Source organism: Propithecus coquereli, unplaced genomic scaffold (genome assembly GCF_000956105.1).
Source record: "Propithecus coquereli isolate 6110/MARCELLA unplaced genomic scaffold, Pcoq_1.0 Scaffold6, whole genome shotgun sequence".
Lineage (NCBI taxonomy): Eukaryota > Metazoa > Chordata > Mammalia > Primates > Indriidae > Propithecus > Propithecus coquereli.
This window is the reverse complement of record NW_012151951.1, coordinates 11,705,319-11,720,891: the sequence shown is the minus strand read 5'-3', so window position 1 is coordinate 11,720,891 and position 15,573 is coordinate 11,705,319. Positions and strand designations below refer to the sequence as shown.

Here is a 15,573-nt window from a genome sequence, read left to right as displayed (position 1 = left end):
TGTGTGGGTTGGGTGCAAGGGGTGGGGTAAAGGGAAGAAGAAATGGCAAGAGATGAAGTTGGAGCCAAGGAAGAAGATACCCATATATTTCTATAAGCTCTCATTTGTATATTTAGCAATCTTCTCTGTCAGGAAAACCTAATCATAACAATCTAAATCCCTATCACTGAAATATATGATCATATGTAAATATGCCTACCCCCATGGTCATTAAATAATTAACAGGAAAATAGAGGGCTGATCATGAAGGGCCAGTGAGGGCAATGGGGAATCAATGAAAAGTTTTATTCGAAGGGATGACAAATGAAGTTTGTCTTTAAGGTAAATTATTCTTGCTGTTTTATAGAAAATGAATTAGAGGAGGACAGGAGAAGAATCAGGAAAACCAGTTAGATGGCTGCTAGAATACAGGATGAAGGCCTGAATTAAGTGGCTGTGAAAATGGAGAAAACTGGATAAAGATATTAGAAATGTAAACTGATAAAACTTGGTGACTGATCCGATGTAGAGGGAAGGGTCAGAAAGGATTCAAGGATGATACCCAGATTCCTGCTTGGGGTATTTGGGTATCTAAAACAGATATGCAAAAGAACAAGTAGTTTTAGTGGTTTGGCAGAGGACAGAAAAACTTTAATTTAGGACTCAGTGAAATTCAGATGCTTATGGGACTTATAAATGGAGACAATCAGCAGGCAGTTGCATGCTGCATTTACAAATCCAGAACTCCATACGAAGAGCTGACCTGAAAATAAATATATGAGAAGCAGGTGGGAAGCAAGTGAAGCCATGGAGGTAGATAATACTGCCCAGCTGAATGGATAAGAAAGATGAGGCCCAGAGTGGGCCACTGAGGAGCACCAATACTAAAGGAATAGGCAGAGAAAGAGAAGCTTCAAATGAGGACTTGAATGTAAACTGCATGAGGTTAGGGTCTTAGGTCTATTTTGTTAGTACCCTATCTCCAGCACATTAAAATAGTGCCTGGCATATAGTTAGCATTCAATATTTGTTGATTGAATGAAGGCAGAAAGAAGGAAACAGTAGTCAAAAATGTAGGAGGAAAACCAGGAGAAATGGAGTCAGGGAAGAGAGCATTTCAAGAAGGCATCATGCACAGCAGTGTCAAATGCTAAAAATAAGTCAAATACATACACAAGATTTAGTGTCTAGTCACAAAAGATGGAGCTCACCAGTTGTTCCTCCGGATTGACTCCTGGTTCACAGAGGGCCAAAGGCCTCTCCTGTTCATCTTCGGGCAAGGATCCATTGAGTAGTAAGGCCTGAATAACCACAAAGGCAGAAAGAAACTTAACTCCCCATAAGATGACTTAGTACAGAGTTGGACTTGGTAAGCTCACCCCAAATTGAAATCACAAGCCCGCTTCCTCAAGAAATCTCCTTGATTATTTTTGTTCCTTAGATACTTCCAATTGTTCAGCTTGGGACTAGTTCCTTTTGTCTGGCCCATGCTCTAGGCCTCTTTCAACTCTCTGGACACCTGACTCCTCTGCTTCAAGGCTCCTTGGCCCCAGAAGAAAATTTAAAAACAAACCTTCTTTTCAGAAGTAACAGAACACAGTCCAAACATTTTACCAGCTGGAAAGTAATCTAAAAGCAGTGTAGGATTATCTTGGCTTAGAAAAGTATATTCTACTGAATTATTTGGAATACATTTAGAGCACTGACTTGGGTTTGTTTTGTTTGTTTTAATAATTCTGAATTTTTATTCCCTAAGGCAACTTGTATAGAATAAAAAGGAAAACATATGTGCAGATATTCTCATTCATTTCAGCTCTGACACCAGGCTGTTTTCATTAGAATATTAGTAGGTGGAGAGGGAAAGCAGATTTACCCTGAAGCTAACGAAGCTCCAGCTTCAGGCCCACTGTGTGCACTGCCCCTCCCAAGGCCCCATACCTGATATTGTATTCATGATTTTGTAATTTTATTCTTAAAGAAGACCTCCCCCAATTATATACTTTAGGACTCACAAAACTTGGATAAGCCCCTGCAGGTACGTATTATGAGACCTATTAGATCAGTGAAAGACTGAAAAATGTGTCATTTTATACCACAATTCTGTCTCATTTCAAAAGAGAAGAGTTACAGAGGTTAATTCCTGTTTCAATAAATGCAACACAAATTCATCATAAATGTTGGTAGGGAACATTTTTAAATCTAGCCAATGGTTGATCTACCAAATGCTAATAATAAAATTTTAGTAAGTCAAATGAATTTGGCTATTTCATGGAGTCACAGCAAGAGGTCTGGACATGTACAAGAAGCCACAAGGCTGCAGGGAGCTAAGGGCAATCAACATTACAGAAACATTGACTGTAATGGCAAACTGTTCAACAGACTCTAACTAAAACATACTAATAAGTCAGAAATCCTAGATGTGGCTTAGCATGCAACTGTTCATCACTGAAAGAGTTAAGAAGCCTAGTGGATGCTGTGAGCCCCTTTGTGTTCTACAATGGGACTGAATTCTCATTGTGATCATGTGGCTGTGAATTAAAACTCCTCTGTTTGCAGGGAATATTAAGATGCTGACTTTCTGCCTGTCAATTCTCTTCTTTTTCTGCCTAATCTGCCATCAAATTTCTCCCAGACTAAGAAAGACAAACCAAACTGAGAGCCAAACTGGTTAGTTATCTATGTTCATAGAATGCAAACTTCCTGGGAACAACCTGGTTGGGTATAATCCCAAAGTTCTCCGTGGCATACTTCCTATTAAAGCACAACACACACACACACACACACACACACACACACACACACACACACACACATTCCATTAAGTAAACGGGTGGGGGGGGACCAACAACTTTCTTTGGGAATGTTTAGGCAGGAAACATTCCTCCAACCCTTCTCAATTCCTAGGGCATACATTATGCAAATTGTTTTACCGCAGCACCAACCTCCTTTTTTCTGTAGGAACCCTTTGTGTCCCTACCCAGTTGCTGGCTGGCTGGGAGCACGCCCTTCACCGCCTGCCGGCTGCCAGAGCCACACACATAATGTGGGCTTTGTTTACGTGTCCATAAATATTTGACAATTCAGAAGCAGTGCAGTTCCCAGCACAAACAGAAAGGAATATTCCTAGGCAATTTCAGGGTCATCAGCACACTACAAGAGCTCCCCCAAACAGAGATTGATGCACAAAGACAGAGGAATGAGAGGGTCACTGGGGTGGGAACTATGTCAAGTGGGTCAGTCAGTCTCTGGGGAGATATGCCGAGCTGGTACTGCAGGTACAGGAAAAACTGAGGGGCTTTGTTGCTCAAGCAAAACCTCTTCTACCTGATCATTATGCTTAGGCATCCACTTGCAAATGCATTAGCAGTGAGCTAAATCCCTTAGGTAGACTCAACTGGAAGCCTGACGGCATTACTGCCCCTCACACTTTTCCTGCTGGACAATTCCTGGGAGAAAATCCCTGACTATTCACAGTGCCATTCTTTGGTGAAAGCTGCAACTGTGTACAGGGTAGAAACCCACCTGTGAAGCAGAGTCAGAATAAGTGTTTGATAGGGGTCAGTAAGGGCTCCTAGGCTTGCTGAAATCCCAACAGCTGTGCCACAAACAAAAATTCATAAAGTCCATTCAAATACTCACATATAAGGAATTTCCTGCTCTTTGTGTACTACTCCGTCTATCTAAACTCCCCATTCAACTCTGACCTCATACAAAACTAAAATCAGTTTATTGTCAATTGATATTAGTGACTTAAAAATAACAGTCAATTGGTATACTAAGGACAAACTACAAGAGAAAGAGCTACCTGTAGTCCTGATATCATTTTCTTTGCTTCCTCCATTTCTTTTTCTAAATGTTCTTGTTGTTCCAACAGCTGTTCTTCCCATGAGCTCTCCAGATAGGTTCCGGGGCTCCCTGGCCGCCAGTCTCGAGATAATGGAGAATCTGTCTCTTCTAGAAAGTGAAAGGAGGGAGTACAGTTCATGTTGAAGAAAACTGATTTCTGGCAGAAAGCGTCCAAGGTTCGTGTTCATAGATTCAAGTCACCTGCCTTCTGAACCTGTCCTCACAGCACATACTGGACTCTCCACCAGGTGGAGTTGTGAGGTTGTTTGACTCCCTGCTCATGGAAGCATCACTTACTCCTAGAAAAATCTATCCTCTTTAAAACCCTTAGGAAGCAACAATGCCCCCTCAATGGGAGTTTTGGTACGGGACACAAGGATCTTACTCTTAATTCTCTAGAACTGGCATTCCCAGAGCCTGATTTTGTCAGTTACAAAGAGAGGAGCTATCAGATGCAAAGAAAACAAAATTCCTATCGGTTACTGTAGAGCTTTAGAGGGGAGACCTTGATCCAATATTCCTTTGGCCATTCAGTCATAACTGAACCACTTTCACACAGAACATTGTGTGAGTCACACAGGAAAAAAACCAGTAAAAGCATACTTGTACAAACTGTTTACTATCTGTCCCAGGTTTGTTTTAGTATCCTACCTTTAAGGTCTCCTTGCTCTGGTTTCCTTGTCTATTTTATACTAATTATTAATACATGCACAGCCATTTAAAATGCATTATATAATACACAAGAGTACAAATTCTTTAAGTTTCTTCATTCATAAGACAAGTATAATAATCCCTCTGGGTTACTGTGAAGCTTAAATTAAGTAATTTATGTATAGGGCCCAGTGATTTCTGGCCCCAGAAATTTCTGATTCAGTAACATGACTGACTCATTGGTACTAATGCCAGGGATAGAGGGGGAGCAAAGGAAGGAAGAATTTAATTCCAGTTTTTCTTCTGAGTTCTTTAATTTCGTTATAACTCTTATGGGTGAATAAAATTCTAGCTAAATCTTATACTTTGCTTTTTCCATGTTTCCCTCTAAGCTTATGTAAGAAAACACAACAACTGAAAGAGAGTAGGGAGAAGCCTAAACAAAGGGAACTCTTTGTGGTTCTATCTGTAGGCTCATACCAAGCCTGATGTAGACCTGTTCTCCCAGACACTTCATACAATCTATTCCTGGCCCCAATTTAAGTTAGGGAAGTATACTGAAATTATTTGTATAAGACATGACTAATAAAATTGTTTACTCGAATAAGGCTTCTTCTGACTGTCCCAAAGTCACTTCTCAATTCACAGGCAGCCAGCTGAGAAAGGGCTTGTATATACTACTGCCAAGATTTTTGGCAGCTAGAACATCTAGAACATCAGAAATGACATTCTGCAAGAGGGTAACCAACTGATTGGCTCAAAGTTATTAGAACCCTCTGGTGCTGACCCTGCATGCACAGACCATGGAGAGTGAGAAGACCAGGGAGCTTATAGGTCGTCAGGACCTCTAAACTCTTTGAGTTGAGGGCTGTTCCTTAAGTCAACCCAGGCAGGTGGAGAGATAGTACCTGTTCTGTTCTCTATTCCTTCAGAGGGAATAATCACAAAATCCGCCTTCTCTTCTGACTGGGTTATAATGGATTCGCTCTTTGCACTGTGGATTGGACTGGGTGAAGTCAGGCTGTGATTGAAGAAAAAGGAAGGAAAAAAATTATTATGAAGAGTTGTTTGGAAGCCAACTTTCATAATTTATCCCAGAGAACAAGGACATGTTCTTATTCATCTTACTCCTCATGCCTAACCCAGTACCTGGCTCACAGGAAAAAAAATTATTTATTTAATAAACTTATCTATTGCATGAAATAAATGTCGAGTGAATAAATGACCCCATCCTAGGAAGTCTTTTCCACAACAAGGATGCCTTTAAGTCTAATTCATTGAGAAGAGATTTGCCAGAAGGATGGGAAATATAGCATTCAAAAAATTCCAAGTTTTGTTTTGTTTGTTTTATTTTTTACCTCCCATCATTTCTACCACCACCATCCCCAGGCTCATATTCAAAGACTGATGCCAGTATGTGTCTTAGTAGCTTTTTGAGCTAGAAGGGAATTCTATTTCCAATATAGTGATCTCTCACAGACACAAGCAATACCAGCAGAATGATCATGGCAGATCAGCTCTGAGCTGATCCCAAAGGAGAGGGCAAGAGGGGGTGGTTCAGGGGGACAGAGTTACTGGGAGTGTGTGCAGTGCCAGGCTAGGCAGAGGGGCAGTGATATATGAAAAATTGAGCTAGACCATGATAAAGAGAAGGGTGATATGTCAAAATGGGAAAGACCCACTACGAGATGGTAGAGTAAAGGTTTACTTGATTTATTCCCATCAAAAAGCTATTTATATTTCTGCCACAGTATTTTCAAATTGTCCTCAAAAACCTCTCAACAGTTCTTAAGTTCTGATATAACTACTAGCCGTGGAAGGCGCCATTCATATTTTCAGGGAAGTGGAATTTTAAATTTCCAGAACAACAGCAACTCTACAAGACAAGATGGGAATGTGAGGCTGATGCTTCCATCTGACAGAGAGAAAGGAGTCTGAAGAACCATTTCTCTTTGTGCTGCACCTTGAGAACATTAGCACCAAAACAATCTCAGGGGCTGTGGGGTCCCCAGGCCCAGCCCCCTCTCAGGAATTCTTTCCAAATCCATCACCCAGACAACAGTGAAAGTGTCGAGGATTCAGTGACCCACTTAATGTGCCCCTGAAGCCTCCCAGGCTAATCCTCACAACCTCGATCAGGAGTTAACATTTTGTCTTCCTAGAAAACAGTAAAAAACAAGAACCAAGCACAGTGGAGATAGCCAGAGATTTCAAAACCTGTGAAGCAACCTGAGCATCAGTGTCTCACCTTCCCTGTTGTCCAGAATGTAAGGGCTTTGGTGGGAATGACCTCAATCAGAACCACAGAAAAATATTGAAAGTTTTTTGCTACTTCAAATTAAAGAAAGTCCCTTAACCATATCTATAGATCAGGCAAGAGAGGAAGGGAGAGGCAAGAAATGACATTCACAAATGGTGATTGCTTTCTAGAACTCTCTTATTCATCTTTCACCACTTAGACAATCTGACTTCCAGGCCACATGACTTAGTTGCTGGAAAAGCTCTCATCTAAGGGTACTATGTCACTCACAAGGAAAATAGACTTGTGATGCTCAGGCCTCAGCATTTACCTTGCTACAAGAAATGGGAATCTAAGTGCAGAAAGAAGCCTGCGACAGCTGCTCCTCTTTGAGAAATAACAAAACACCACCTTCTCATCTGACAAGGTGTTATGGACGACCTGTTCCGCTGCCTGCATTTGCAGGACCACAGTGGGTATGTGTGAGACAAAGGTGGGGTAGTGTGTCATGTGAACCTAGGATGCTGGAAAACTGCCTTCCTAAAAGCACAGACGCATGCTCAGCTCCACCTTCTCCCTCCTAAGTGAGCTGTGTCCCATATATGGGCAGAAGGAGGCGGATGTCTGGATACCCAACCCCACTGGGGGAGTGGCAGAGCAGCCAAAGGAAAACAACATTTCTCTTCTTGAATTGAGGCTGCCAATGTGAGGCCACAGAGAGGTAAGACCATGAAACTAGATGGCCAAGTCAAAAGATAAAGGATCCCGGGAAGGAAACTCCTGAGGCACGTGTCAGAGCAGGTATCGTGCTGCCTCCCTAAGAAGTACCTCATGGATGAGGAAGGTGCATTAAATCCTCTGCCCCAGGTCACAGAAAAATAATTTAATGCTAATTAACTATGTATATGACTTAGGCTCTTCCCTGATTAGCTTAAAAGTCCTATTTTATAAGCAGATAATCGCCTATTTACCATCATAATCCTCTCTGGGGTCAGAGAATGACTGATTACAAATCGGGTCTCACCAATACATGTCTTAATTCCCACAGGTTTATTATCTCTCCAATGTTAACTTATTAGACAAGCAACCCCCCAGCAAAGATAGTCCAAATTGACTCAAATTAATTTTTTTAAATGTCTAATGGGCAATAAGGAAGAGCCTTATCTCCTCCTCAAGTGCCCTCCCCTAGTAGAGACACCCAGAGGGCAAGGGGCCAATCCTTCCTCCCCTGTGCTGGCTCCAGCTTCCTACCAGCATATTTTATAGTGATAATCCCAGGCCATCAGCCTGACCTCCCCAGCATAGCACCCCCACACACCCCCGTCCATCTCTGGCCAACAGCATCCTCCACTCCTGGCCCTGCTCCAACCCGTGCCCCCCACTTCCTAAGCCAAAGTGGCTTCGGCTCACCATTTGACTTGCGTCCCTCCCATGGTCCCCCTCCGGGCTTCGGCTTCAGCAAGCCTGCGTTCCTGGGTGAAGCGGGAAGCTGAAAGTCACATCGCTCCCAAATTCGGGCATGACTCCCCACGCTGGGGCCCAAAGAACGACTCCACCGGCAGGCCAACTAGCAGAGCTGCTCGCCCCGATCGCGGGAGAGAGCAGGAAGGGCAGAGGCAGGCGTCTCGGCCCCAGAGAAGAGGATGCTCCCGGGAGCAAAGCGTGCTGTCCCGGCAGCTCAGACTCTGCCGCAGCCCTGCCTCGGCGGAAGCCGCCTCCCCTCGCAGGCTGCCGGTCCCTGGCAGCAGCATCTTGGTCCCCGCGGCCGCGCGGCTCCCGGCATCCCCCCTAACGGAGGCATGTCAACCCATCTTCCGACCCGGAGGGAGGCTCCGGGCGGCTCTGGCTGCACGTCGAGTCCCCCGCGGCGAGCGGCGAGCGTGCGGGTGATCCCGCTCCGCACCGCCTTCCCGACCCCTCCCTTCCCCTCCCTCCCTTCCCTCCCTCTCCCGGCTGTCACACGCGGCGAGACAGCGCTGGGCTCCGAGCCTCCGCCGGCCGACGGCTCTGGGCAGAGGTAGGGGCGCGGGCCAGGGCTAGGGCTAGGGCCAGGGCCAGGGGGCAATTGGGAGCCCCACTATAGGCAGGGGAGGGGCAGCAGAATCGCGAGGAGGGCTCTGGTGGTCCTGGGGCTGGAAGCCCGGCACTGGGCTCGCCGCCTTCTCTACTCTGATCCCTCCCCTCGTGGCCGCGGAGGTCCCGGCAGGTCTAGCCCGGATGGGGCTCGGCCAGGCTCCTCGAGGGAGGGGGAGGCTGGCGGGGTGACAACCCGCTGAACGCCCGTCTCCTCCCACCTTCCCCTCCGGCGGTTCGTGTGTTCTTTTTTCCCAACTAAGGAACATTTTCCTTGGCTACAGTGAGAGGCTGGCCCAAGGTTTAAGACTTATGGAGCAACAGGCTGGCAGGGCTTCCCCAGGGCGTTTCTTGAGGTGCAGGGGGGGGAGGGGATGAGACACCGGGGGCTATCTTTCCTATCTTCTAAGCCACTCCTGATCCTGAGAGAGCCACATGTTGGGGTCCCCTGGCCTCTTCATAGGTCACAGAGCCATTAGGTGAGCTCCCTGGGGGGCAGGGGCACAGAATGTGCCAGAACCTGCTGGGATCCAGATAGCCACGGGAAGCCCTCTCCTTCCCTGGGGGCTCAGTGAGGAAAAGGCAGAGGAACGACTGAGCATGACAAAGAGGTGGGTGAGTGGTCAGCATTAGAAGAAAATGGCAAAATCAGGAAGGAGTGAAAAACGGATTGGGAAAAGCAAACTATCCTCTCTGACCCCTCTCCTAGAAAACTGTCACCATTAGCTCACTGCAGGCTGATTTCTGTTGGGTCCGTCCTTCACACATTCACACAGTCTCACACTCCCCACACCTACCCCCAGTCTGAGCCTCCCTGCCAGGGAGGGGAGAAGCAGGTGCTCTCAGGAAGAGACCCAGACTCTGCTCCCCATCCCAGCTCTGGCAGGCAGGATCAGGCTGAGAAGAGTGAAAGGCCTGCAGACATGCAGGAAGCAATAGATCTCATTACACAACAAAACAGCCTTTGAATCTGTACCAAGTGGTAGTCTGAGCAGCAAGCAAGGAAGAAATGATTTGGATTCTGATTAAAAGGACACCTGCTGCTTAATGGGTATGGGTTTCCTTTTGGGTGATGAAGATATCTTACAACTGGATAGAGGTGATGGGTGCACAAGATTATGAAGGTGCTAAATGCCACTGAATTGTACACTTTATAGTGTTTAATGATTAATTTTATGTTATGTGAATTTTATAAATAAAGCACACCTATTAAATGTAAAAATTAAAAAGTTAAGCAAGGTTATCAGTATATTAAAATGCTGGAAAGAGTTCCATATGTCTTCAATAAATTAGGAAATGGTCCACCAAAATAGGATGGAGTTTTATGAGGAAAAGAAGGAAGAGGAAGAAAACAAAGACACATAAAATACACGCAAGTCAAGGAACAATTAGGCTTAAATAGAGCAGACTACCCTGTGTTGGGGTAGTCAGTTGGGGAGAGAAAAGGTCATTAGAGCATAAATTAAATATGATTCAGCAACGAAATGAAGTTAGTAAATCAGCTAACATAATCTGGGGAGTGTTTATAAGAGCATGATTTACATGAGCCAGGAAAGTAATCTTTTTCTGCCACTATACTTGGCATTGATACGGTTTTTATTAGAGCACTGTGTCCTGTTTTGCTCTCTACAACTTGGCTGTAAGGGATATAGACAGCCTTTCAGCTAGAGTCACAAGCATCATTAGCTCACTCAAATGCATACTACCCTGCCACAATTCCCAGCCCCATAAATGAAAGCTGGAAACATACTAATGCTCTCAGACAACTCTGCTCAATGTCCTCCCTTGCTACGGGCTTTATATAACCTTCTCGGGCCATAACTTAGAGCTACACTTAGGCTCAAAGACAGTGCAATGGAACTGGCTGTCATAAACACTGGCAGCTAATATGCAAATGTCAGAACCACTGAGCTGGGCCCTGACAGGTTCCAGTCATGCCCCCATGTGGTCACAGCTAAGCACTGGCCCTGGGACTCTGCACAGTTTCCATTTGTGCAGCACCCCACCCTAGCCTCCTGCCAGCACAAAACCACAAAGCATTGCTAAGGGCTCTCCCTGTAAAGACAGACTGAGGAAAGAAAAAGGGCTTAGGTGCCTTACTGCTTTTTTGTTGCTACTTGAAACTGAGAGAGTCCCCAAGAATTCAGCTTCTAGAGGCTACAGTTACCTGGAGCAGCTGGATTCGGAGGGTGACCTTTGTTGCCCTTCATACTGCTGCACCAGAGCGCGCACACTCCAGTATGGATTCTCAATCTCTTCATCCATGCTGCTGTTCCTAGGGTCAGAAGGCACGTTAGTCCTTCAGTTCAGATCAACTCAACAAGTACCGATAGACTGCCACTCTGAGCACTATAGGTAACAAGATGAATACGGCAAAGCCCCTACCTCAAAGACACCTGAAACCTAGTAAGGAAGGTAGACACAAAAACAAGTAATTTCACCAATCTTTGCAATACCTCCAGGTCGTGCTTTCCCTCAGTGGATACACAACCCGCAAAGCATTTCCTGCCATGACTCTCCCTGATGGCTTGGCCTTTTGGATACATTCCAGGGTAGAGCCTCCCCCAGATGAACTGGAACACTGTTGCCACATACCTCCCAATGAAGAAAACGCACTGTGCCAAAGGCATATATTTAATATTTAAAATTTGGGCACCAGAGCAAAAACTTACACATAAGATTCCTTTACTTTCTGCTAACTGCAAAATAAATTTCTCAAAAAAAGTGCCCTTTTGAGTGCCCTCCCCAACCTCCACTCTGTATTCTTCTCTGCAGTGTGGGGCTGTTTGGGTGATATTTCCATCTACCGTATTTTATCATCTAAGAGAAGAAATATCAGAGAGCGGGATCAGCTCCCATCCTCATACTCTTACCTCTGTCTGTACCGAAAGACATCCCGTCCTGACCGTGACATGTCATGACACACATCGGCCAGAGCAGCAGCGGCTCCCTGGGCAACAGCAGTGGCACAGTGTGGTTGGTGACTCTGTAGTGGGGCTCTGCAGTCCCGTCCTTGGTTCACTGTCCTGCTAGAGCCAGGTTTGAAATGAGCCGCCAAGGCAAGGACCAGCCTCATGATAGACTTCAGGTTTCCTTCCACAATATCTGAAGGACAGAACAGACCAAGAAGTCCTGAGAGAGAGGCAAAGGCTGAGGACTAACACATTTAATACGTATTGGTAGTGATACAGGTAAGCAAGGCAGTCAAGGTCTCTGTCCTCTCAAAACTATGTTGAACAAGGGAGAGAGAAGATTTAAAAGCTATTACAATAAAGTATGATAAAGCATTTTGATAAGAGAATCACGGGATTCTTTGGGAGCTCAGAGTTGAGGCATCCTATCCAGTGTAGAGGGCTCAGGAAAGGATTCCTAGAAGAAGTGAGTTCTAAACTGAGACTTGACTGATGAAGAGTGGTTCATTAAATAAGGGAAGGAAAAGGAGTATTCCAGGAAGAGGGAACAGCAGGTGCGAAGGTCTAGAGGTGAGAGAGAGCATGACACATCAGAGCTACACTATCCGATATGGGAGCCACTAGCCACTTGTGGCTACTGAGCACTTAAAATGTCAGTAGTCTGAATTGAAATGTGTCGTAAGTGTAGTACTTGCTTAGCATACACACACACAAAAAGGAATGCAAACTATCTCAATAACTTTTTATACTGATTTCATAGCGAAACAATAACATTTTGGATATATTGGGTTAAATAAAATCTATTACTAAAATTGATTTCACCTGTTTCTTTTTTTTATAACATGGCTATTGGGAACCTTTAAGTTACCTATGTGACTCACATTATATTTCTGTGGCACAGCACTGTAGTGGAGGAAATGAAAGAAGTCCAGCAATGCCAGAGCCTGAGGTGCAAGGGGAGAGAGGGAAAGGTGAGGCCACAGGGGGATGAATCAGAGGGTGGGTCATACAGGGCAGGGTAAGCCATAGGAGGGACTTCGGATTTTATCCTAAGGGCCTCAGATGCAGAGGAATGACATGAACATATGTACTCTTAGATCATTCTGGGTGCAGTGTGGAGAGCAGATGAAAGAGGGACAAAAATCAATGCAGCAGGACTAATTAGGAGGCTGGTGCACTTCTCCAGGTAAAAGACAGTGATGTCCTGAATGGCAGCATTCCCTCAAAATAGCTGACTTTAATGGGCCAGATCCCCAAGCCCACTCCACATGGGGACCAGATGAGAGATATTACGGTATTCTAAATATTGCCCTAGAAAAAAAGAGGAATCTAGGCAAAATATAATGCAATAAGGTCTGGTAAAAAAAAAAAGTCAATGTAAGAAAATGGGTAAAATTTTATTTTTTATTAGCTTTGTAGCCTTTAAATACACAAGGCTTGAAAAATGATTATTTGATACCTTCTACAAGGTGCTCTCAATGGCCAATACTGCCCCATCTAAATGACCCCAACACAGAGAACATCAGTAATCCAATATGAGCCCTCCTGCCCACATTAGACCCACAGGCAATCATTCCCAAGAACTAAAGCAGAACCCAGATCTATAGTCAGTTCCAGAGAAACAGTGAGAAGATTATGGAGCCTGTGCTCTCCAAGGACACCTGGATCGTTCTTTCCTTGTAGCCTGGGCTCAGAACGAACTGGCACACCCACCTGGACCATGCTGCAGATGCGCATGCCATCTGCATTCCAGACGGCAGATGCAGAGGTCACAGAGCCCCTTTTATCATGCCTAGAATGCTCTATGATAAACAAAACAGTGCTATAAAGTATTTTCCTTCTAGAAAAGTAGATGAATAAAAATGTAGGATATGAATATTTGAAATAATACTTGGTCATGAAACCCAAGGGAACTTAAAAAACGTAATCTATCTTCATTTTTGATAGCTTAAATGAGACCTTCTAAAATTAATATCCCCATTTTCTCATTTATTCTCTAACCATTAATTTTCTTACACACACTCAAGCAAATCTGTATTCAATTAAAATGAATGGAGAACTATCTCCACCCAAGTTACAACTGAGGGCTATACAACCAAGGGTTTTCCTGAGGCTGGCACGCACTGGTTAAAGCTGAGCGTGTTCATCTACCAGGATTTGATGAGACACTGACCTTTAGCCGAAGTCTGGTGCATACGAATCTTTTTGGAGGCCACAAACTGTAGCACTTTCTCCACATTATTCTTCATCTCCTGTTGGTTACTGGGACTCAGCTGTACCCCACTCAGCTTTTCTCCTGCTGTTAGGAGAGAGAAAATATATGAATTTATAGGAAGGATTATCAAAGTTTCATAGCAGCCAGACACAGAGGAAGGGAAGATTTGTTTCTTTTTTCTTTTTTTTAATTTTTAAAAAATTCTTTTTTTACCCTGACATGATTCAGGAAGGAAGGGAAGATTTGATGTGAACACTATAATTACACATAAATACATAAGTGAGTTAAGTCCTGGTGTTTGTAATTTAGATGGGTAATAGGAAAATGAAGGCCTCTTGAAAGGCCTTCAAATTTTCAAATCTATACTTAAGGGCCTGTGAAGTTACTGTGTGTATATTTATTCATTTAACAAATATTCACTGAGCATCCACTGTGTGTCAGGCACTGTTCTGGGCACCAGAGAAACAAAAGAGAACAAGAATGACAAAGTCCCTTCCCTCACAGAATTTATATATGCAGAGGTTGCAGATAACAACCAAGTTAACAAGCAAATGTTTAATAAAATTTCATAGTAGTGATAAGTGCTATGAGGAAAAATAAAGAATGATCATTGCCTCTCTGATAATATTTAAGTTATTAAGTACGAAATGTCCAATTTCCTTAAGTACTAAGTTTGACAGTTGATATCTCTGACATTTCACTTTGACACTTCTAGTTTTATTTTTATTGTGAAGGTATCTCCTCAGTCTTTCAAAAGCATGTGTTAGCTTGTGATTATCTTTCAAATTTTTTTAGAGCAATTTTTGTGAAACCATGGATAAGTCAAACATTCGTGTTATTGTCAAATATGAGTTCCATCATGGAACCAATGCTGCATAGATAGCTTGAAATATCAACTAAGTGTTTGGGAAGGATGTGGCTAATGAACACACAGTACATCTATGGTTTGAGAAGTTCCATTCTGGTAATTTTAATCTTGAAAATGAGCCACATGGGAGACCTGAGACCAAGGTGGATAATGATGAACTGAAAGCTACAGTGGAAGCGAATCCATCTCAACTTACACGTGAATTAGCAGCAAGGTATGACATTACTATTCCAACAATATTGGACCATTTGAAACAAATCGGCAAGGTAAAGAAGCTGGAGAGATGGGTTCCGCATGAATTAAATGAGCATCAGAAGAGAAATTATCTTGAAACTTGCCTTTCTTTGCTGTCACGACATAAAGGCTAACCATTTCTACACCGTATTATTACATGTGATGAAAAATGGATTCTTTTTGACAGTTGCAAGCGTTTGGCACAATGGTTGGATAAAGACAAAGTGCCAAAACACAGTCCAAAAATGAATATTCATAAAGAAAAAGCTAATGGTGTGTGTTTGGTGGCCCAGTGCTGGTATTATCCACTACAGCTTCATGAAACCCGGCCAGTCGATTACAGTGGATGTCTACTGCAACCAATTGGATGAAATGATGAGGATGCTTGCAGTTAAGCAGCTGAGATTGGTTACTAGAGACAGGCCAATCCTCTTGCAAGACAACACTTGACCACATGTCACATAAACTACAGAAGCTGGACTTGGAAACTCTCTGTCATCCAACATATTCACCAGACCTTACACCAGCTGACCACTACTTCTTCCAGGCTTTGGAC

At 43.9% G+C, this 15,573-nt stretch overlaps 1 protein-coding gene across 3 annotated transcripts in view; it reads right to left on the bottom strand.

The window, feature by feature from the left end:
• The window catches only part of DIXDC1 (DIX domain containing 1), a 77,400-nt gene that overhangs the window by 27,902 nt on the left and 33,925 nt on the right, over nucleotides 1–15,573 (bottom strand). The window contains exons 3-8 of one of the 3 annotated variants that reach the window (XM_012659148.1): nucleotides 13,874–13,999; nucleotides 11,662–11,893; nucleotides 10,956–11,063; nucleotides 5,385–5,497; nucleotides 3,785–3,933; nucleotides 1,191–1,280 (exon numbers count right to left, since the gene is read on the bottom strand). In XM_012659148.1, coding sequence (XP_012514602.1) covers nucleotides 1,191–1,280; nucleotides 3,785–3,933; nucleotides 5,385–5,497; nucleotides 10,956–11,063; nucleotides 11,662–11,893; nucleotides 13,874–13,999 — 818 coding nt within the window. Of the gene's footprint in view, nucleotides 1–1,190; nucleotides 1,281–3,784; nucleotides 3,934–5,384; nucleotides 5,498–8,125; nucleotides 8,587–9,933; nucleotides 11,064–11,661; nucleotides 11,894–13,873; nucleotides 14,000–15,573 lie in introns of those variants that run through there. The other 2 variants (XM_012659149.1, XM_012659150.1) reach the window with 2 other exon arrangements.